Below are 21,928 nucleotides of genomic sequence, written 5' to 3'. Positions count from 1 at the left end.
GATAGTGGGTTACAATTCAATTTGAGCAATAATAAAGTGTAAAATTACGTCCATGCCAAGCAATACAGGGAGTGATACACCAGTCAGCTCAGCAAGTTTTAGATGGATCATCAGGCAAAGGAAACTAGAACGATCACAAATATTTTGCACAAAACACAGTAGTCCAGTCGCCCCATACTACTACTACTAATAATAATACTTATACTATCTCTAACAATAATAATTACAATAATGACAATCATCATCATCATCATTCATGTAAATGTGTGTGATTTAAAGATATTCTGGGGGGGGGGTCCAGGTCCAGTCAGTAGTCTTCTTTCTATAGACCTGTCACTTACCAACAAAACAAACAATATATATGACAATTTGTCATGACTATTTATTTGAATGTTTTTCCAGAGTCATCGTACACTGCTGCACATGTGAAAAACAGAAGGTGCCCCCCAGAGGGCGCTAATGCAGCAATCTGGATGTTGAACAGCAAGACTCGGAGGAGGAGAAGAAGAGTGGTAGCGGGTGCCTGAAGTACCTGCTTCGTTTCTGTTCTTTGTTTAATCTCTAATTTACAGGTAAGAGCCGCCGAGCATCCGGAACACGAGTGACTGTGTGTCTAAACTAGATCTCTGTCTCGAACCCTCTGCTTTAATGTGGCCGGTGAACGTCAACAGGAGAGGAGAGGAGCAAACATGAGTTTTGCTAACTTGAATTAAAGGTTAGTCAGTATTTGGCCTTGTGCTGTGTTTCGACACTGACACTGAAGTGAAGGCTGAGACACCAAGTCACTGATTTTATATCTGAACTGCTTCTCCGTTACAGGAGGCTTCGATCGTAGAGAACACATGCACAGAGTAACTGGCGTCCTGCTAACGCTGTTAGCCCTGAAGCTCTCTGAACCAAATCCCCTTCAAATGGTTTTATATTGAAAGTTGAGTTCCCATAAAGTCAGACACACTTGTCATAATTTGATTAATTTGAATCTGTATACAATTCTTTAGACTCGCATTTTTCATTCGGCAAACTTGAGATGATGTTAATGTTTCTGGTTTTAACTTGAAACCATTTTATAAAGCTGTTGCCGCAGAGGAAGCAGTGTCCTCCACAGCTCTGGACCTTAAATGGTTGAGGCTGAAAGACACTGTCAAATGGTTCAAGTTGTTAAAACTGAATTACCCATGGTGCTTTGCTAGGAAGAAACCATCGCTTCCTTCCGGTCTGTCCATTCAGGATGTTAATCTCACTGTATTGATCAATAATCTCCCACTAACACGTGTAGATGAAGTGCTTCCTCTGTTTACACTGTCTCACATGTTCATTTCATTGAGAGTTTAATCGATTTTGTTTGTCAAAACAAGACAACTTAGTATCTAAACAAAAAGCTGCAGACCAGTGGCATAGTCTTTTTATTTAGATTTTTATTTAGCACAGATGAAAATAATACATAGAAAAATTTAAGATAATAATGAAATATGGTGCAGAAGGAGGCAGAAAACCCATTGGGCTTATTTGAAAGCCTCGGCCTAAATATTGTTAAAATTCAACAAAATTGAAACATGCAGTATTGATATACAGAAAATAAAATGACTACCTGCGAGAGTCAGAAAGCAAACCATAAATTAAATGGACACAATCAAAACACAGTCAAACACACATTGAAGAAAGGTTAATATCTAATGAGAAACAACACAGAATCTAAAGGAAAAATGAAACATCCAGTGTAACCAATGTCTGTTAAAAATAAGTCAGTGTTGAAGCACCGGTCGCTAGATAAACATTTACTCTCTAACCAGAGCTGAGACAGCTCCTCTTCCAACTCCCTCTGCTCAGACCAGCTACATTAAACCTTTATTTATATTTATATATGTATGTATGTATGTATGTATATGTAGAGGAGTTGAGATATTGTTTCAAGTCCATAGCGAGATGTTTATTATATGCAGGAGAGGTTAGAACGTTTTCGCGCTTTAGCCATAATCCTCTTTAAGTGTGACAAGGTCGCTGAGTCCCAGCTGATGCCTGGCTAAGCCTGAGCTGAGATAAACCAATGAGCAAGATGCCAACTCCAAAGTTGTTTTACTACTGTACAAGCTGCTGAGTGGGTCCTCTGGTTGTATTGACAGTTTATCAGTCACTTAAAGTTAGGAGGAGAGTGTCTTAACATTTGATTGTGATAAAGGCGGGACACTGAGAACTCTAAAAGGCTAACTGTTGATTTCCACATGCTCTCTCCTCTGTTTGCTTGTCAGGATGGCACAGTGGGGTGCCATATTCTCAATTATTGTTGCTCTCGGAGGAGCAGCACTCTTGGCCTCCGTACACAAGATCGATGAGGGACACACTGGAGTTTACTACAGGTGAGACTTGTTTTTTTTATCTTGTGTCTGAGACTTTAGAGTGAGCTACTGTAAAAGTGAGACATTAAAGAAGGGAGCATCTTCTTCAGAAGTCTTTGCCTTAAGCAAATTAACTTTTAGTCAGCAGGTTCTGCAAATATTAGGATGTTAAGGTTGACTAAAATTTCAGTCACGATTGTGAAGCTTGATGGTAATCTTATCAGAAATCAGAGTTTTCATGGGACAGTGCTGTTTGAGACTGTTGTGAAAAGCAAAGTGTGATTCAGCATCATGAAAAGAGATTGATTCATTCTTTATCTTGCATTAAGAAACAGGTTAATAGAGGTTGTGAAATGTGGAAATGTCCAGACTTGCTCTCAGCAGCAGGACAAAGGAGAATGAGAGCAAATGACTCCTGTTGCTAACACTGATTACAAAAGTAAAACTGTCCCCCTTCATGTCGTCTTAACATGAGTAATCCTAATATAGTGGGTTTTCTTTCATTACAAGCTGAAGCTCCCTCAGGAAATTGTCTTGTTGTGATCGGAGGCCCACTCTGACGTATAATGATCATTTGATTTGTATATGTTTGTCTGTATGACAGGGGAGGGGCTCTCCTGACTACCACCAGCGGCCCTGGTTTCCATCTTATGCTTCCATTTATCACAACCTACAAGTCTGTTCAGGTGAGTTACGTCAAGCAAGTTTAATATTCATAGCATTTAGTCACAAATCTCTGGCCTGAGATTTTCAGTTCACAGACAGAAACAACCTCAGTAATAGAGAATAAACAATAATAACCAGTAATGGCTGCACATTATATCACGAACAGAGTGCGTGTGAGAATTAAGCCACTTTTCCACTTATCCAAAAACTCACTAACACCCACTAATATCTGAATATTTTATTACTGGTTATGTTATTGTAGAGCAGTTTTTAATTGAATATTTGAAACATCCACTGATGCATGTGTCCAGGGAATAAGGGGGCTTCAAATGGTCAAGACAATCACAGGCTGACAGAACCATTTTTCGAGTCATACAAAGCAATAAGAGCAAGCATGTGGTAGTGGTTAAGAGGAGGCCATACCATATCATCTGTATATGGGAGTCCTATTTATTAAGACTGACAGAAAGACAGTCTAGCCTTCATTACGAACAGTTTGCACGGTGACTAATAAGCTGTGTGCACACATTAATGATGAATACACTGATCAATTGTACAGAGGAAACCAGTTCAGAAGACTTCATTACCTTTTACAGCTGATTGCAATTCTAGATGAAAGAAAAAGTGAAGAATGGAAGTGAGGAGAACTGAAATTACAGCCAATTCAGAATTTTTGAGGCAGATACTGATAATATGTAAATAAAAATGTCTGTGACTTTATGAATGTTGATCTTGGTTTTTTATTATTTATTAAGCCAAAAGTCACTAAGATGCATACCTACAACACTGATCTTACACTATAAAAGTGAACTTGTTAGTGCTGTGGTGGTCGAACTGTGTAATGGTGCCCCTGTATGTTTTCTTTGCTGCATTTTCTTGTTATTTATTTTGTATTCATAGGCTAATAAGCCTGCTGGTGCACTGATACTATTATATCTTCAATAAGCTGATATCAGCTGATATAGCACTCTGGCCTATCTCAACTGTTATAAGTGACATGTGCTCTCCTCTGCTGCTCCAACAAGGGAAATTAAAATATTTTGGTCATAAAACACACACTAAAACCCGGATGAATCCAAAACAACATGCCTTTGGGAAGGTTGTGATGTTCAGGTTGTCTGGATTTTTACACTGTATGCACGACTGAAATCCATCTGTCTTCAATAAAAGGACTGGAATGGTCTAATTTCAAAAAGTGTTGATGGATTGTCAGGTATTTTTACAACTAGTGCAGTGCCTGTTCTGTACCTGCCTGTTTAAAATGGTCTGTTTACTTTGCCTACGGTGATGCTGGTTGCAGCTTTTCTTACTGAAACTGTAAAAGTGACCTGCAGTAATTAAGCTGCTGCAGATAAAGACCTGCTGCCTTATTCAAAGTTTGGTGAATCAGTAGTTTTTGCTGTTGTTGTGAATGACAACATCACTTCCACTGATGAGTCCAAGCAAAAACTGCTGGTGGACTGTAAATTCAAAGTTTATTTATATTGACCGTATTACACGTCCAAATCCCACCAGATTTGGCACTGCACTAAATTGGGCCCTTCCCAACACACTTTCCAAGTTTGAAGCTGATGAGATGAAGGGTTCTTGAGATATTTGTTCCACCGACACACAGGAAGACAGACACACATAGATTTCCGAAATTATTAGATAAATCAGTAGATGGATGATGATATTGTAAGAAAAACTCTATGCCAGAAAGTTATACGTTAAATGTTACTCTTTATTTTTACAGACGACGCTGCAAACAGATGAGGTGAAGAATGTACCATGTGGCACAGGGTACGTTTGCAGTTTTCACTCACTTAAGTGGAATCATATGTGTGACAGACACGCATTATAACCAGCATTCATCTTGCACCCAACACAATCCCACACAGGACATTGGGTAGAAAATGAAACCAACAGAGTCAGAAGTTCGTCAGTACATGTCTGAACCACTGACATCTCTCAGACTGCATCATGCAACACCTTTTATCACATTCCAGTGTTTTGAATAAAAGTGCAAATAACAAATGTTAAGTCTCTATGTTTTTCTTTTTTCAGTGGAGGAGTGATGATTTACTTCGACCGCATAGAAGTGGTGAACTATCTCGTTCCATCAGCAGGTAAACTCACCAGTGCTCCACAGGCCACAAACATCAAACAGTGTATTTATTCTAAACGCCCTGAGGTATTTCTTTTGGATTGTGCAGCTGTGCATCTGAAGATAACTTCTTTGGCACCGACAGACACATTCAATTTCATTTTTGTGCAGCTTGCTCCAGCAGAATCAAATATACCCCTGTGTTCTGTGTTTTTGCTGTAATTTCCGACTTGATTGAATGCCTGTTCTCCTCACTGCAGTGTACGACATAGTGAGGAACTTCACCGCAGACTACGATAAAGCTTTGATTTTCAACAAGGTGCACCATGAGCTCAACCAGTTCTGCAGTGTCCACTCGCTGCAGGAGGTCTACATCGGCCTGTTTGGTGAGTGTTGTTCGCCACAGACTGCACCACTAATTTGAAACCGCTCCTCTCAGTTCTTTTATTGCACAGAAAACAGATTCTACAGACAGCATGGAGTCGTTCTGTGGCCCAGGGAACAAAACACCCTGCATTTATGATTTGTTTCATTAGGTCTCATTAACAGCTGCGATGCATATGGAATTTAGTGAAGCAACACATGTGAGTGTTGAAATCTATCCATCTGACAACAGTCAACAGAAGGTGGACACAACCATGGTGTGATTACAAGAAACGTACTTATGGATTATTTATCAGACGAATAATGTAGACATTTTTTAATTTACAGATCACTTCTCTGAACAAGATAATTTTACTTTTGATCTCAACCCTAATGAAATATTTAGGAGAAATTATTGCCAGATATCTGAAGTTGACTGATATATTGGACAGTACTGTTGCACTGATCATTTGACTATGTAGTAGTTATATGAATAGTAGAGTTTTCAATGGTCACAGACAGTAACTGTTCTCTGAGATGTGGATTAATTGTGTTGAGGCCCTGACTCAGACCAGTGTGCAACTTCTTACATTAATAAGAAGCCAAGTCCCTCCATAATTACAGTCAGGATGTCTCACTACATACCTAGTAACCACATCCGAAGGACTGTTTACACAGTGTCTTTTAGGGTTGGGTGATTTAAACTTAACTGGCCAAACAAATGAGCTAAGAGCTGAGCACTAGTATTCATATCTCTCAGGACGAAGGTTTATACCAGGTCTGAAAAGGGCCAAAGTCCATTGCGAAATAAACAGAGAGACATTAAATACACATGTTTTTGTTTTACATCAGCAATGTTGGATCAACTTAAAAAGACCACAGACGCTGCCACTTGGGAGATTGAGAGGAATGGCATGTCCCCACACCACAGAGACGGGGGGGACAGGACAGACATAGGCAAAGAGAAAAACACCTGAAAAAAAGGAATAAACTACAGTCACAGATGAGACCATGACAGAGTCACCGTATTATCATGAGCAAATCACATTTTCTCCCATACTTTTTATTGTGACATTATGTACACAATTTTATGCTCTACATTGCTGCTACATGATGGGCTTTTTGGTATATGATTGAAGAAGCAAAAGCAAGAAGCCAGTGTTTCCCCTAGGTTTACAGCTTTGGGGGGGGGCGGACACGGACACAAAAACTTAAAGGAACTGAACTGATGCTTGTCTGGGGCAGGGCGTGCAACACTTGGGCTCTTTTCTGTACTTGGACCCGGAGCAGGAGAGCTACTCCGGCTGCTACTCGCAGGAGAGTGAGGGTTGCCATCTTCACCACCCTGGGAGCGTTTAAAAAACGCTTTTCAGGTGGTTGATGCGATATGTTTTCCGATGGATGCTCTCTGTCCGCTGGTGGGAGTGTGCTCACCTGTGTGTGCGCGCACGTGTCTGTGTGTGCGTGTGTGCGCATCGGGATGGAACTCGCACGGCGGAGTTCCATCCCGATGGAAATCTAAACGCGCGACCATGTAGAGACAGAAATGACATGCCGTCGTGTAAATAAGATAAATAACATAAGGCCATTTAGTTTGTTTAATAAAAGAGCAAGCTATAGACCTGTTTTATAGGAAAGGTAACCTTAAATGACCTATGTTGAGATCTGGCGCTATATTAAAAAATTCACTTGACCTTCCAGGGGGGGCGGGGCGCACCCCTAATATAATGGTAGGGGAAACACTGGAAGCTTTATGGCTGTTTTCAGACATGAATGAAAAATGACCAAACAAGTGCATTTGGGCATTCTACAGTGTTTGTCTTTCACATATGAGGAACACAGCAGGAGATTGTCCGAGTCAAACGGTTCACAACAGAAGAAAAATATCCGGAACAGGTTAGGGAAGGTGTCTAGGTAGAACAAGCAGCATATGTAAACTGTTATGTCTGAATGAAGCTCTAAGGGGAACACCTGCTGTGTGACACAGTTTTTTATTGAAGTTACTCACTCTTTTCCCACTCAGACCAAATTGATGAAAACCTGAAGTTGACGCTACAAGAGGATCTAACAGCCATGGCACCTGGACTAATCATACAGGTACAGTGAGACCCTCAGAAAGGCTGCAGTCAAAACAACGTTTATTTAATCAGACTGTTCACATTGACTTTCTCAATTCCAATTCCATATGTAAAACCACAGCTTATGGCTTTGTGAAGATTATGTGGTTAGTGCAGTTAACTATTGATTTAAGGAATCTGAAATTCACCAGCTTTATCAAATGAGCTCTTGGTCATGTGTTCTATTTATCACTGTTTTGACTTTTTTATATCGGGTATTGCATAATATTGAATTGTGTTGTATTGGCTTGATTGTGGTAAATGGTCTGTATTTGTATAGCACTTTACTAGGCTGGAAAATCACTCAAGCACTTTACAGTACAGTTTTGCCATTCACCCATTCACACACACACACACATTCATACAGTAAATCATCAGTATCTTGCCAAAGGACACTTCAGTACGCAGAATGGGGGAGACTGGGTTAGAACCGCTGACCTGGTTTCCACTCTACCTCCTGAGCCACTGTCACCCCTGATCAGTTGACAGTAGAGAGATGAGAGAAAATAGCGTGAGATTGGTTATGATGTGCAACAGAGCTCCCAGGTCACACAGGCACAACACATGACATTTGATTTATGTCTATGCTATTACACACTCCTTTGTAAGGTTTATGCACATTTGTGGATAGGTTCACAGCACCTCTCCTGGAGCATTCATCATAACAACACAACACATTGTTTTGTGCCAAAAGTTATGATTGACTTTAAAAGACCCTGTGTGGTTCCCCTCCTGTTGAATCTCTACACCCACACTCATTTTTATATGTGGGTGTAAAAAGTTTCACTGGGCTTTAACTCTCTGGCATTATGATTCCTGTAAATCTCCAGAAACACTGGAAATAACAATTGCTCTTTTCTCTCTCTGTAGAACCAGTAATCATACAGTTCAGAGGGTGTTTGAATAGAAGTCTTTTTCTCAGGGCTTCTCTCCAACAGTTTTTTCTAACTTGCCAGGTTTTTTTTATGACATGTTTCTTATTAGGCCCCTGCTGTCTTCGTCGAACTACTTCAGTTTCCATGTTTGTGTCTCATGTGGTCAACAGGCGGTGCGAGTGACAAAGCCCAACATCCCAGAGAGCATTCGCCGAAACTATGAGCTCATGTAAGTTTTCTTAGTTTTTTTCCTGTGTCCAACAAGGAATGTTCCCTGAACCCTGAGACCTGTATTATGTATTTATGTTCATCCAACTCTCGTCTGCCAAGTCTCATAGAGAAGGAACACTCTGCTGTTTCATGTCAGTGAGCTCCTAGTTTGGCTTCATGGATCAACAGGATGTGCCTAGTCATAGGAAATTAGATCTGAAGAAGAAACAGAGGATTTACAATAAGTTCTAGTCATATTCAGGGAAACACTGTGAGGCATCAGACAGACTGTGGAGAGTGGTAGTCTGCGAATGAGACGTGTAATGTTGAATAACAGACAATAACAGACAGACAGAGTTTTCATTTTGATAGTGTAATTGTAGTGGGTCCAACTCTGCATTGTGTTCCCTTTCTTTGCAAAACACAGCATATCAGCATAACATTTTGCAACTGTAGAGAAACATGCACAGGGTCAATTTTACATAGATACTCTCTGTGGCTTATCAGGGAACATTCCACAGTAAAAAGAGACAAATGAGCATTTACACAGAAACCTAAGGTAAGCTTTTAGGAGATGTGCATGAATACACTGATTGGACCAAAATAGGCCCGTTCCTTTCACCCACTTCACTGTGACAAGTTAATGCAAAATATACACTCACTCTCTCCCAGCACAGCCCTTAACTTTTCCCTCCTCATGTTGAGCAACTGTCAGGGTTATTGATGAATCACACAGATGTCACTGTCAAGTGATGAACTGAGACAAAAGAGGGATTCACTTTATAACCTGCAGCTGAGTTGCACTTTCCTCAGTCATCACTCTAAATATGTCACTAATCCTCTGAAACAATATTGCATCCTTTGGCCCACCTTTATCCAAAATGACTCACAATTTAGCTTCACACAAAAGCGTCATCACAGTAGGAAATCTTAGTAAGTACTCTGTGCTGAATCTGTTAAGACAAAGTAATAAGTAATAAGACAAAGTGTAGGAGATCCAGTATCCAGAGGAAAAACTATATTTTAACTTTCCCTTTCCAATTAGTGGTTCAGAGTACTTTCACTTTTGTTCTTACAGCCTGTGTGACAGTCTGTGCCTTTGTGTTGCTTACTCTGCCCTCCAGACATGGAAGCAGAAGTTGAAATATGACCATAGCTGTTGGTAAAGTTAATCCAGTCTGCAAGTTAAAATTGCATTTGACAACATCCGCAGGAAAAAGAAGCTACACATTCTCAGTCTCTAGTTAGATTGTTTTAATTTAGTGGGACTGTCTGTAATTGAAAATGCGGTGGAAAGAGTAACAGTACTGTGCACTCAAGTAAGACAACTGTTACTTAAAACAATTTGTATTCAAATATAAGTAAAAACTACCTCAGATAAAAGTACAAAGTGAGTGTGTTAATGTGTTCTGGGTAAACATTACTGTTACATTTTAAATAGGTGTAGGAGGATGTGCAAAAATGTTGATAAATAGTGTTATATGCAAGCACATCTTTAGGCTACAAGTCTATCAGTATTTCAATGCATATACAACTGATGATTGATAATTACATGGATAATTATGAACACTGCTGGGGTGTCCATAGACTTGTTACAATTTTAAGCTAAAACAATTAAAGCGCCTACCCCTGAGAAAAATGAAAAGGGCAAGCTGTATAAACAACAAAATCCCCCGGCAGCTGCAGCCAAAGAAGAACACAACAACAAACGCAGGCGTGTAGGGAAATTCAGTGTCTTTGTCTCACGCATCCTTGAAAAGATTTCAGGTAAATAAGAAAACACAGCAGCATTGACTTCTAACAGTTGTTGATATGCATATACAAAAAGTTTGCCAGAGCTTACATCGGCCTTGAGGGCTGTCACAAGAATGTTTTGAGCTCTATCTTCTCATTCTCCATAAATCAGTGTAAAAGAGTTTCCTCTGCAACTTATGGACATTTCAATGCTTTTTAACATTAGGAATAATGTAATTTATTAACTCATGGCTATGAGATACAGATCTGGTCTTTACTGACAACACTGCACAAATTGAACTAAAGAAGCCTCTTGGATGAGAGATGAAACATTTCACTTAATAACATGATGTATCCTCTATACGGGGCTTTAGTTTGACACACTGTATGCACAGACTCTGAGTAATGCCACACTGTCGTGAAACTGTTTGCAAACGTATCATCACCAGAGAAATACCTCTGATCATGCCTGTGATGTTATCATATCTATAACGGTGCAGTGCTTTGGGCTTACACTGCAATTTATTAATTTATTACATATGGGAGCTACTGTAATTACCAGTTTCCAAATATGACATATATAAGAACTACTCTCGGCATTCAACATGTTGCTTAATTTTAACAAGTGCCTGAAAAGGCAGAAAAGGCAAACATTTAAGGTAATTCAATCTAAGGTGAAGGTTTGGTTATACTATCTATGATTACACCTCTGCACGTATGTTAAAGCTGGAGGGATTTGGAATAATGTGACCAAACCTAACACTGCAGTAAGGTGTAATGATAAATGTGTACATTGTCCTGCCCTCTAACACTGTCAACAGGGGCGTGGGGCAGATGTTAATCAGGCCTGCTCTGTTTGTGCCCACTCAGCCCTGAGGATTCAGAGAAACGAGTGAAAACCCCTTTTTAATGGTTAATAAGTGTGCTTTAATCATTACAGGGAGAGCGAGAAGACCAAGCTGTTGATCTCTCAACAGACACAGAAGGTTGTGGAGAAGGAGGCAGAGACCGAAAGGATCAAAGCTGTGATAGGTGAGAGAGAACAGAGAAAACGATAATTGGTGCAGTTTGTTGTCGATGGAGCTGTGTGAAAAACAGTTTGATTATAATTCTTTTGTTTTGCAGAGGCTGAGAAATTGGCACAAGTGGCAGAGATCAAGTTTGAACAGAAAGTCATGGAGAAGGAAACGGAGAAAAAGATTTCTCAAATTGAAGGTTTGTATCCAGTCAGTGGAAAAAGTACTCAATTCCTTACCACTGATTTTACTCTTCAGTTTGTTCACAGATATTGCTACAACATATGTTAGTACTTAGTTACTCTCCCCCTCTTTTTGTGTCCTACAAACATATATATGGCCCCAGAGAATCAGCTGTTAAAATGGAACTTGTTTAATTAACCATCTTCCTAGTTTTTGACCTGTAAAATACTGTGGACTTTCAAAACAAACCTCCTGGTGACTCTGACTGTGTTTGTGATTTATAGATGGTGCTTTCCTGGCCCGGGAGAAAGCCAGGGCAGATGCAGACTTCTATACAGCACATAGAGCTGCCGAGGCCAATAAGGTAAAGAGGCAGGACATCGGACTGGACAGACTAAACAGATTTTATTGTAACTTGAATTTTGTTGCCACTCTTGCAGATGAAGTTAACACCAGAGTACCTGCAGCTAATGAAGTACAAGGCCATCGCAGCCAACAGTAAGATCTACTTTGGGAACGACATACCCCAGATGTTTGTGGACTCTGGCTCTGCAGGGAGCTCCATCAAAGTCTCTGCAGCCATGGACATTATGGGTGAGCAGATCCTGGACATGGATTAAGTAGTGGGACGCACAGGACCACCCAGGGGTGGAGGACTGTCTGTTGGAGGGCAGTAGCCTGGCCCACAGGCTGCCAGGTTCACCTTCTGACTCAGAGAAGTTCTGCTGACAAGGGCCGGTATTTCTCAAATATCTCAGAATCACTGCTAGAAGTTATGTTAAAAGTTCATTAGAAAGTTGAAAAAAATCACTATAAATTAAAATTCTTCTTCCTCAGAGAAGAGCACTGGAGATATTTTCCTATTCTCGTTGTTCTGATTAGGAATGGCACCATCTACTCAGAACCATAATATAGGTGGAGGAAAAACTTGATGATATAGCATCACCCATGGATGACAAGCCCCTTTAAAACTGACATAAGCCAACACAGCAAATTTTTATTTTTCGTAATTTAGTCTCTGCACAGCTTTAATGGCCCATGTGGCAAGTGTACCCACTTACAACGAAACCAAAATCTGTCACTGCTTGTGTGTTAAACTGTGTTATCCATTCATGTGACGTGTTCTAATTGAGCATTAAAGTAGTGATATTTGTTACCTGTTGTTACGCTGCATTGTCCTTGTTACATGAATTGACCATTTGCTAAAAGCCTCATTCCTCTGAAGCCATTTTCAGACCTGAACTCAGAACGCTATGTGAACACCTTTCACTTATGAACAATGCGGCAGGAGATTTTCAATGCGGCAGGTGACAGGAAGCGCAGCATAAAGAAACAGGGCTTAATGTATAAATTCCACCGCTGATCACATGTTTTTGCTTACAGCACATCGACACTAGCGTCGATGTGCTGCTCAAAGCATGCTGAAATAGACACTTTTAGCATTTTTCTGTAGCCGTGTTGGCCAACTAGCGCCAACAGGAGCGCCATCAGCTCGTTGAAATGAGGACTACAGCTGACTTTCTAATGTTGCCAACTAATTTATATTAAAAGTAGAACCCAGTCAAAAGGGATTCTGTTAATATGCAGTTTAAGGTTGCATACATGATGTGACGCTAACGGGCTGTTCCAACAAACAGTCAGCATTGTAGGCGTGAATTTGGGTAATCTGGGAACTTGGGTAATGTGGGACACCTAAGCTTCAGTCTGTTTATTTCATGTTCGAAAACAATTTTTGGTCAACAGGACTTTTACTATATACTAGCATGGACATGTGACCGAAATCACATGACTTCATGGGGATGATGTCACAGAAAGGGGCGGGGCAAATGTAAATTTGAAGCTCCCCCTTGGAATTGCATGACATGGTCAATTACATAAGATTCTGACAAGATTAATGCTAAGGATATAAATGTATCATCAATAAGACAATGTTCCCTGAGTAGCCCCACCAGAATTCGCCCTAACCAGTGGATTGATTGAGGATTTATAAGACACCGACATAATGACAACTTTAGACCTCGGAACTAAAGCAAAGTTGCTACTGTGCTTTGTAAACTAGTTAGCCAGTTAACCATTGCAGTTTACGTTACTGCAGATAAACACAGTTTGATCAGTTTCAAACCCTTTCTGCTTTTGGGCTTTGAGTCTTTTAAAGGTGATTTGAATCCTTTTGACTCCTTTCACTACAGATTACCACTCTTTCTACATCCCCATCAACACCACCTTTTGGAGGGGTTGAAAAAATGCAAAAAAAACTGTTTAAATCTAGATAATCTTTTTTAGGGAACCAAGTTGTTGTCAGTGATAATTTTATAATACCAGTATTTAAAATGATTAAAATGTTGATGGTGCTAAATGGAGGAGCAAATATATGCGTCACCCTGAAGATAATGTTCTGTGATTCTGAACGGGCTGAAAAATACTGGCCCAAATCAGATCTGTCACTGAAGACAAATCACAGGGAAGATGAATGTACTGTGTGACTGTCGGCACCAACATCGTTTCCATTTGTTTTTATATGTTTTGTAAAATTTCTCTTCAGCACTGACTACTTATTGAATTGACTTTGGACCACATTTTTGCTGTTGATGTATAAACAACTTTGTGTGTCAGACTGAACCTGTAGTGGAGACGATGTTTGTGCAATTGTTTGTTTAATGTTTTGCATCAGGATTTTTATTGAAAAAAAAAAACACATGGAGTTGATGTGACGTTGAAGCAGCATTTTGTACTTTTGTTTGAGAACCAAACTATAGACATGTAACATCAGCTCCATTTAGCCATTTTTAAGGATAATTATAGAAAGCATTGCATGTGTGTCATGTAAGAATCTTTACAGGACACGTACAGTAGAGATTTGACTTTGAGCCTTCGGCAACATGACCCACCGTCCAGTAGGAGGAAGAGGTCATAGGATGTGAGATGAAGAAAGCTATAATATGTGTAAGTCATAGTCTGTAGGAGTCAATTATTCTCTGTGGACACTTGAAACCTTTTTCATAGACATCTTGAGATGGTCAGGACCAAAAAACACGCTGTTTACTTCGTCCAATTTGTCCAACTGTTGACAAAATGTTCATGTTTGATTGTCAGTTTTGTGTTGTGGCACAGAATGCAAGTTAGTGACCAAATGAAAAAGAACCACGCTACACACTGTCAACATCAGACTCATTTCATTTCATAGCTCAAGGTTTAGTAAGAAGTTAGAACCACATTTGTTATGTTTCGCAACTGATCCAGGGAAATTGGTTTCTGTTTTTTTCCAGAGTGAGAAAATATTTCTTTCATACAAAGCTAAGAAGCTTTTATCCTGAATTCACTTTAACCTACTACAAACAGATGTTATGTTCTTAATCACTCCGATCTGCTGATTTCCTCAAAAGTTGGTCTAGTTAACCCTCAAAGTGACGTCTCATTTTAGTTCTTCTTGGATTGATTTAGATTTATGACGACTTGAAGGGCCAATGCTTTTGCACTGATTTTAATAGTTTGTGCAATTAGGATATTGTCATTAGATAATAAAGCACTATGGGTTATTGTGTAAGAACTCACTGGCATTATGAAGACTTTTTTTCTGTACATTTAAAGTGCACTGTGATCTAGGATGATTATTCTTATTAATACAACTGTATAAAAGAAAATAAGTGTGTTTCGAACCCAATAAAATGTCTAATATCTAAACAACTCCTAAAATCCTCCTGGGTTATTTTTGAAGTTGATACTGAAGAGTTACAATGTTCAGATAGACAGATAGATAGAAGAGCCATATCCCAATGGAAGCCTAACTATATATATATATATATATATATATATATATATATATATATATATACTACCGTTCAAAAGTTTGGGGTCACTTAGAAATTTCCTTATTTTTCAAAGAAAAGCACTGTTTTTTTCAATGAAGAGAACATTAAATTAATCAGAAATACACTCTATACATTGTTAATGTGGTAAATGACTATTCTAGGTGGAAATGTCTGGTTTTTAATGAAATATCTACATAGGTGTATAGAGGCCCATTTCCAGCAACTATCACTCCAGTGTTCTAATGGTACATTGTGTTTGCTAATCGCCTTAGAAGACTAATGGATGATTAGAAAACCCTTGAAAACCCTTGTGCAATTATGTTAGCACAGCTAAAAACGGTTTTGCTGGTGAGAGAAGCTATAAAACTGGCCTTCCTTTGAGCTAGTTGAGTATCTGGAGCATCACATTTGTGGGTTCGATTATACTCTCAAAATGGCCAGAAAAAGAGAACTTTCATGTGAAACTCGCCAGTCTATTCTTGTTCTTAGAAATGAAGGCTATTCCATGTGAGAAATTGCGAAAAAACTGAAAATTTCCTACAACGGTGTGTACTACTCCCTTCAGAGAACAGCACAAACAGGCTCTAACCAGAGTAGAAAGAGAAGTGGGAGGCCCCGGTGCACAACTCAGCAAGAAGACAAGTATATTAGAGTCTCTAGTTTGAGAAATAGACGCCTCACAGGTCCTCAACTGGCAGCTTCTTTAAATGGTACCCGCAAAACGCCAGTGTCAACGTCTACAGTGAAGAGGCGACTCCGGGATGCTGGCCTTCTAGGCAGAGTGGCAAAGAAAAAAAAAAATATATATATATATATATGAAAAGAGATAGATGGGTGGATTGATGGATTGCTTGAATGACATATTTTACTTACTTAGAATGCCTTATCAGGCTCCAGCAGTAAGTTGTTAAAGACTGCAGCTTGTCCAGAATGCTGCAGCACTCCCAGAATTCCGGCTTACTTGTTGTCCCTCAAGTCGAGTAGGAGCCAGAGCTTTCAGCTATCAAGCTCCTCTCCTGTGGAATCATCTTCTAGTTTCTGTTCGGGAGGCAGACACCCTCTCCATGTTTAAGAGTAGGCTTTAAACCTTCCTTTTTGATAAAGCTTATAGTTAGAGCTGGTCCAGGTCTGTCTTGGACCTGCTCTTAGTTGTGCTGCTATAGGTCTAGAATGTCGGGGGACACATGACACATGCAGCTTCTCTCTCCTCTTCTCCCTCTTTATCACATTAATGTGCCATCAATGCATGTTACTGACTTGACTTCTTCCTCGGAGTCCTTGTGCCCTGTCGTTTGCAGATCCAGGATCACTGCTGTGGCCACATCATGGATCCATTTGATTGTGTTGGCGGATTGTGGACTATTATTTTCAACAAGACTGCTTGACATACAATACGCCTACTCACATACTTTTACTCCTCAATTCATTTGTCATTGCTACTCCCTTCATCTCTATCAGACATTTTCTTATGCACAAATACTTTAAACATTGACACATTTTTCCATTATGTTACAAACTGTTTCTTCTAATCAATATTTTAAGTACAGTTATTTTGCTTGGCACACCTTGTTAAGCCCTATGAGACTAATTGTGATCTGTGAATATGGGCTATACAAATAAAATGTGATTGATTTATTGATATTCCTATACATAATATACATATTCCACTATATAAAATGTGCAAGTTGTGGCTACAGGCCACTTTAAATGAAATGTCACTTTTCAAAGCTTGTTATCAGACGATCTGGTTTTTCCAGTGATGAAAACTGCGTGTGCTAATTAGACACTCTCCTCAGGAATCCCCCACGATTCCAGCGTAAGTACAACATGACATGACGTAGGTTTGATCCCACCGTACACTTACACAATTTTCCAATGAAACGACAGTTTTCCAATGAAACGACACGTTACACAACAATTGAAAGCGTCCATCTGCATCCGATCGATGTATGACTCCTCCTACAACAGAAAAACTCCAGATCAGACTCCTCTCTCTCTCTGTGAAGAAGTGGAGCTGCAGCCGAGGGAGAACTCACGCATTATTTTTTTGTTTACGTTTTGGGGACTATAATATATTCTGAAGAGCACTAACAGCTGCTCTTTCTGAGAGAAGAAACAAGTAACTCTTTTTCTCAGTCCGGAGGTGAGCGCATGATGCGGAGGTGAGAAGGTGAAGACAGTGATGAACCTTTCGTCCTCAGAGCCGGAGGAAGCGTGTGCGCGTGTCCTGCAGGGGCTGTGGGTGCGTGTGAGAACGGGACAGGAGGAGATCCTGCTCTCTCCGTACCTGCCCGCGTCCTGCGCCTTACTCACGCACCTCCTCCTCTGCGCACCTTTCCTGGCGCTGGACACGCTGGGCGGCGTGTGTCGGCGGGTCCGCTCCTGGAGGATCTCCGCGGGCTCGGGGCCTCCGCCGTCTGTCCGCCGCTGGTTCTGCTGTTTTTGGGCCGTGCTGTACCGATACCTGACCGCCATCCTGCCCGCCACCGCGCTCTTCCAGACCCTGCGGAGCCCCGAGTTACCGGCGCTGGCTCCGTCCTGCTGGCAGCTCTTCGTGGAGGTGTGCGCGTGTATTCTGCTGTTTGACTCGCTCTACTTCATATGGCACTTCTCCATGCACAGGTGACCAGCACACGCCTGTTCAGTGCATTTTATTTGATGTGTTTATATATCATTATCATTATATAAAGGCTCTTTATGTATATGGTCCAGACCTTTCAATACAGAAACCCAACAGTTCCCCAAAATGGGAGACCATTGGCCACCTGCCTCGACTGGTTGGGTTGAGTATGGTGTGTGGATTAAAATATAGCCCATGATGCACCTCATATGATTGGACTTTACTTTGATTCTAATGTTGGCCTGTGTAAGAGTCTGAAGCAAAAGCTCAGCTGTGACTTGAAAGTATTAATACTTATACATTATCTTTTTCAATTTTAATGTCGTATTAAACAGTAGTGGGAAGTATGACGAGCACACATACGCATAAGTAACAAGCTTATGTTGACTAACATTGGGGTTTTTCCACTTCTATTTAAAGGTTCAGTGTGTAAGATGTAGTCAAGTAGTGAATTTGAATGTTGCAGCTGAATACCCTTCACCTCACCCTCCCCTTCCAAACATGAAGGAGAACCTGTGGTAGCCTTCAGTTGTCATCAAAACTCAAAAGGTGTTTAGTTTGTCCCGTTTGGGCTACTGTAAAAAAACATGGTGGCCTCCGTAGAGAAGACCCCCCATGATGTAAATATAAAGTATTTAAATATGAAGGGGTCATTCAAGGATAAAGAAAACAACAATTTGTACAAGTTAGGATTATTTTGCATTACATTTTTGCCAATAGATCCTTTTCACCTAAATCTTATACACTTAACCCGTAAGTAAAGGATGTGAGTACATCTACTGGTATTTATAGTGGGATGCATTGTTCTACCTCTCTATACTGAAATAATTGGTTTGAATCTCGATGAACTATGTGGACCAATAACAAATCTGTTCCACCGAGTTGAGCACAGTTTGCATTAATGACATTAAATGGGATTACATAGGCAAACAGGCAATATTTTTATTAAATAACATTGATCCTATTTCAAGAGCCAATCGTCAACATAGATTGTTTTTGTAGCTCATTTTATATCTATCACTTACATCAATCAGGTGGGAAAAGAGATTACTCATATTTATTGGTTGTGTTGATATAGCTGGAGCTTCTGTAGAAACCTGTCAAGTTAGTTGCATAGAAAAGATTAAATAAAAAGTGCAGTGAAAATTGAAGCAACAGAAGCCGAGATATACCGACGTTAAGGGGTGGGTTCAAATTGTGCCCTTTTAACCTGAACTTTGCTTTAAAAGTAAATGTCTTGTACTGCTGGTAGTAATACTAGTACAAGTAGTAAAAGCTGCTTTTGGTTTCGTTATACCACAGCGATACTATGTAAACAGTATAATTATAGGCTCTTTTGTGTGTGTGCTTCATCAGGTTTCCCTGGCTCTACCGCAACATCCACCAGCTGCACCACCAGCACCATGTGCCCTTTGCTCTGGCAGCCCAGGACGCCGGCTCCATTGAGCTGCTGTCTCTGCTGCTGCTGGCTCTGAGCAGCGCCTGGGTGGTGGGCTGCCACCCTCTGAGCGAAATCCTCTTTCACCTCCTCAACAGCTGGATGGCAGTAGAAGACCACTGTGGCTACAATCTGCCCTGGGCTCTGCACAGACTGCTGCCCTTTCTGGGAGGAGCCCCCTTCCACCACACCCATCACATCCGACACAATGGCAACTACGCCCCCTACTTTACCCACTGGGACCACCTCTTTGGCACATACATTTCATGAGTGGTGTATACACATCCAGAGTGGTGTTACTGCTACATGCAGCAGTTTGGGAGTTAATGGCCAACATGAATTGAAGGATGTGTTCTGTCGATCTTTCTTTCCTGATCAGATGCTCACATAATCATGGATCTGTAAAGTTTTTACATTTAAAAAAATTCAGGACTATGCCTACGTGTAATAGAAACTGAATTTTCAAAATTGCTCCCTATAAAGGACTGCATACACTATCGTTCCTTGATAATTTCAATATGTTTGTGGACCAATCTCAAGTTCCCAAGCAGCGCTTGATACTTGACAAAGAGGGAATGCTGACAATTCAGATGAACATCTGGCTTGTTCCACAGCAAGTGAATGCAGCTTGTGGTGAGAAGATAAAACGACAACATGAACAAATCAAGACAATGAAGCTATTCAAAACATTCTGTGTGTTTGGATGGATTAGTGGGCTTTCATACTGTTTTTATGGGCCAAGGCAGCTCATGTTTGACACATTTCTCAAACTGGATATCAACCTTTCATTTATCACAGTCTTTATTTTGTGCAAAATCTAAATATTTCAATGGAACTCTCAACAATGTAAGACAATAAAAATAAATATATATATATATTAATTGAAAATATTTATTCATTTTCTGGATGATAATTCTTTTTGCATAGATTCTTTCATATTCAAGCACATGATTTTGAAGTGTTTTTGTGAATCACCTTTTCTAAAGAAATACGAGCTAGCAGGAGGCATATTTCTATCTTGTTGGTCTCAGGTTTCGACTTGTGGTGCTGCAATGCTGAGTGATCTGTGTGTACTTGTCTATACTCTGAAACTTCCACTGGAATTTGGTGAAGTAATCCAAACCATGTGGGTTTTTTGTTTCTTACAAAACCACGTGTTCAGAAGTGAGTACCATTTAAGTCACTATTTGGAGCTGTAACCTTTTTTTTCGAACTGCACTGCCACACTAAAAATCCAGTAACAACTTCACTCCTGGAATCACAGCTGGAATCACATGAGAGGATTTGTAGCTTTCCCTCTCCTTTTGGGGCTCATGTTCTCTTCACATAAAGGGGTCGCAAAGATTTTGAGATTGCTGCACGCCTCCTGCACTTCATTTCTGTGAAATGAAGCGTATATGACTCACCATGGGAAGCCAAATGCAATACTTGCAGGGAGATAAAGAGTGTTTTCACCTCAGCAATGATTATACAACACTTATTAGCCACTCCTCACTTGCAGCAGACTATACAATAACTAATCCTATATTTTCTGGTGGTCTGTGGTGAGTTAAAGTCATTACTTTTAATGAAGAGTGAGAGTTGAATGCTGGTTTTGCTGAGGAATCAGTTTGATGATATTACTTGGCCCGCATAAGCATGTGAACAACACTGACCATCTGTTTTTCATTACTGACTCTTCTAAGAGTCAGTAATGGGCTTTTCTGAAGTTGTGCAACACCGGAGTGGGAAGCAAATTGTTCAAAGGTGTTTGTACATTTGGATATGAACAAGTAATGGGGCTGATGAGCAATCTGTGCCTTCCCTGGGAAAATGAGGACAGAGCAAGAAATGAGCACTGGGTGGTGATGATGCCAAGAGATGGAATGATAAACATGTGACCCAAAACGGAAACAATCAGTGCTTATTACAGACCCGACGTCAGAGTCAGGGCGAATCATGCAGCTTTGGATGGCACACCAAAACACACGTTCACAGCAAGACGCACGTCGGCGTCCCGCAGCCGACATCATGATGTTAGTTGGTGGAGCATTACAGGATTTTGATGCACTTTAAAAAGCTATACATTGGGAGCCGTCCAATTTATTCACTGACTGTGAGGTGTGCTCTTAAGTTAATCGCATAGGCTCCAACTTTCACAAACTGCAGCATGAACCAGCAGCGAGATTAAAATCCTTTCAACAAAGTGAGCCATGTCAAAACAAGAGTGAGAAAAAGCACAGAGCCCTCTGCAGCGGTCCTTATCCTCAAAGTAAATACTAAAGACTTCCCATTTCACCATGTTTTCTAAAGTTTGCCATCCAGTGACAAAGGCCAGTTTCATATTTCTTCCACCATTCTGTAAATATTCAATTAGTGAGCTTTACATAGCTGAGGCTGCCTGCTGTGCCAGAAACTGGCCGAGGTTCTTGCCCTCTGGTCTGGAGCCATTTTTAGATGACCTCTGCTCCCTTTTTTTTATCAAGCTTCTCACAGTAA

General features: G+C 40.4%; 2 protein-coding genes across 2 annotated transcripts; both read left to right on the top strand.

Annotated features, from left to right (window-relative positions):
- Positions 1–451: 451 nt before the first annotated feature.
- Positions 452–15,270, top strand: erlin2 (ER lipid raft associated 2). The gene is made up of 12 exons (XM_034595370.1): positions 452–572; positions 2,247–2,354; positions 2,938–3,019; positions 4,735–4,781; positions 5,046–5,107; positions 5,346–5,471; positions 7,472–7,545; positions 8,611–8,669; positions 11,325–11,416; positions 11,510–11,599; positions 11,868–11,947; positions 12,024–15,270. The coding sequence occupies exons 2-12, from the start codon at positions 2,248–2,250 to the stop codon at positions 12,201–12,203; spliced, it is 999 nt and encodes a 332-aa protein (XP_034451261.1). The 5' UTR covers positions 452–572; position 2,247; the 3' UTR covers positions 12,204–15,270.
- A 2,144-nt stretch (positions 15,271–17,414) lies between these two features.
- ch25hl3 (cholesterol 25-hydroxylase like 3) lies at positions 17,415–19,869 on the top strand. Its single transcript, XM_034596716.1, has 2 exons — positions 17,415–18,014; positions 19,369–19,869. Exons 1-2 carry the CDS (start codon positions 17,575–17,577, stop codon positions 19,718–19,720), a joined length of 792 nt encoding a protein of 263 aa, XP_034452607.1. The 5' UTR covers positions 17,415–17,574; the 3' UTR covers positions 19,721–19,869.
- The last annotated feature ends 2,059 nt before the right edge of the window (positions 19,870–21,928 follow it).

Source organism: Hippoglossus hippoglossus, chromosome 9 (genome assembly GCF_009819705.1).
Source record: "Hippoglossus hippoglossus isolate fHipHip1 chromosome 9, fHipHip1.pri, whole genome shotgun sequence".
Taxonomy (NCBI): Eukaryota; Metazoa; Chordata; class Actinopteri; order Pleuronectiformes; family Pleuronectidae; genus Hippoglossus; species Hippoglossus hippoglossus.
This window is presented reverse-complemented; position numbering and strand designations above follow the sequence as displayed.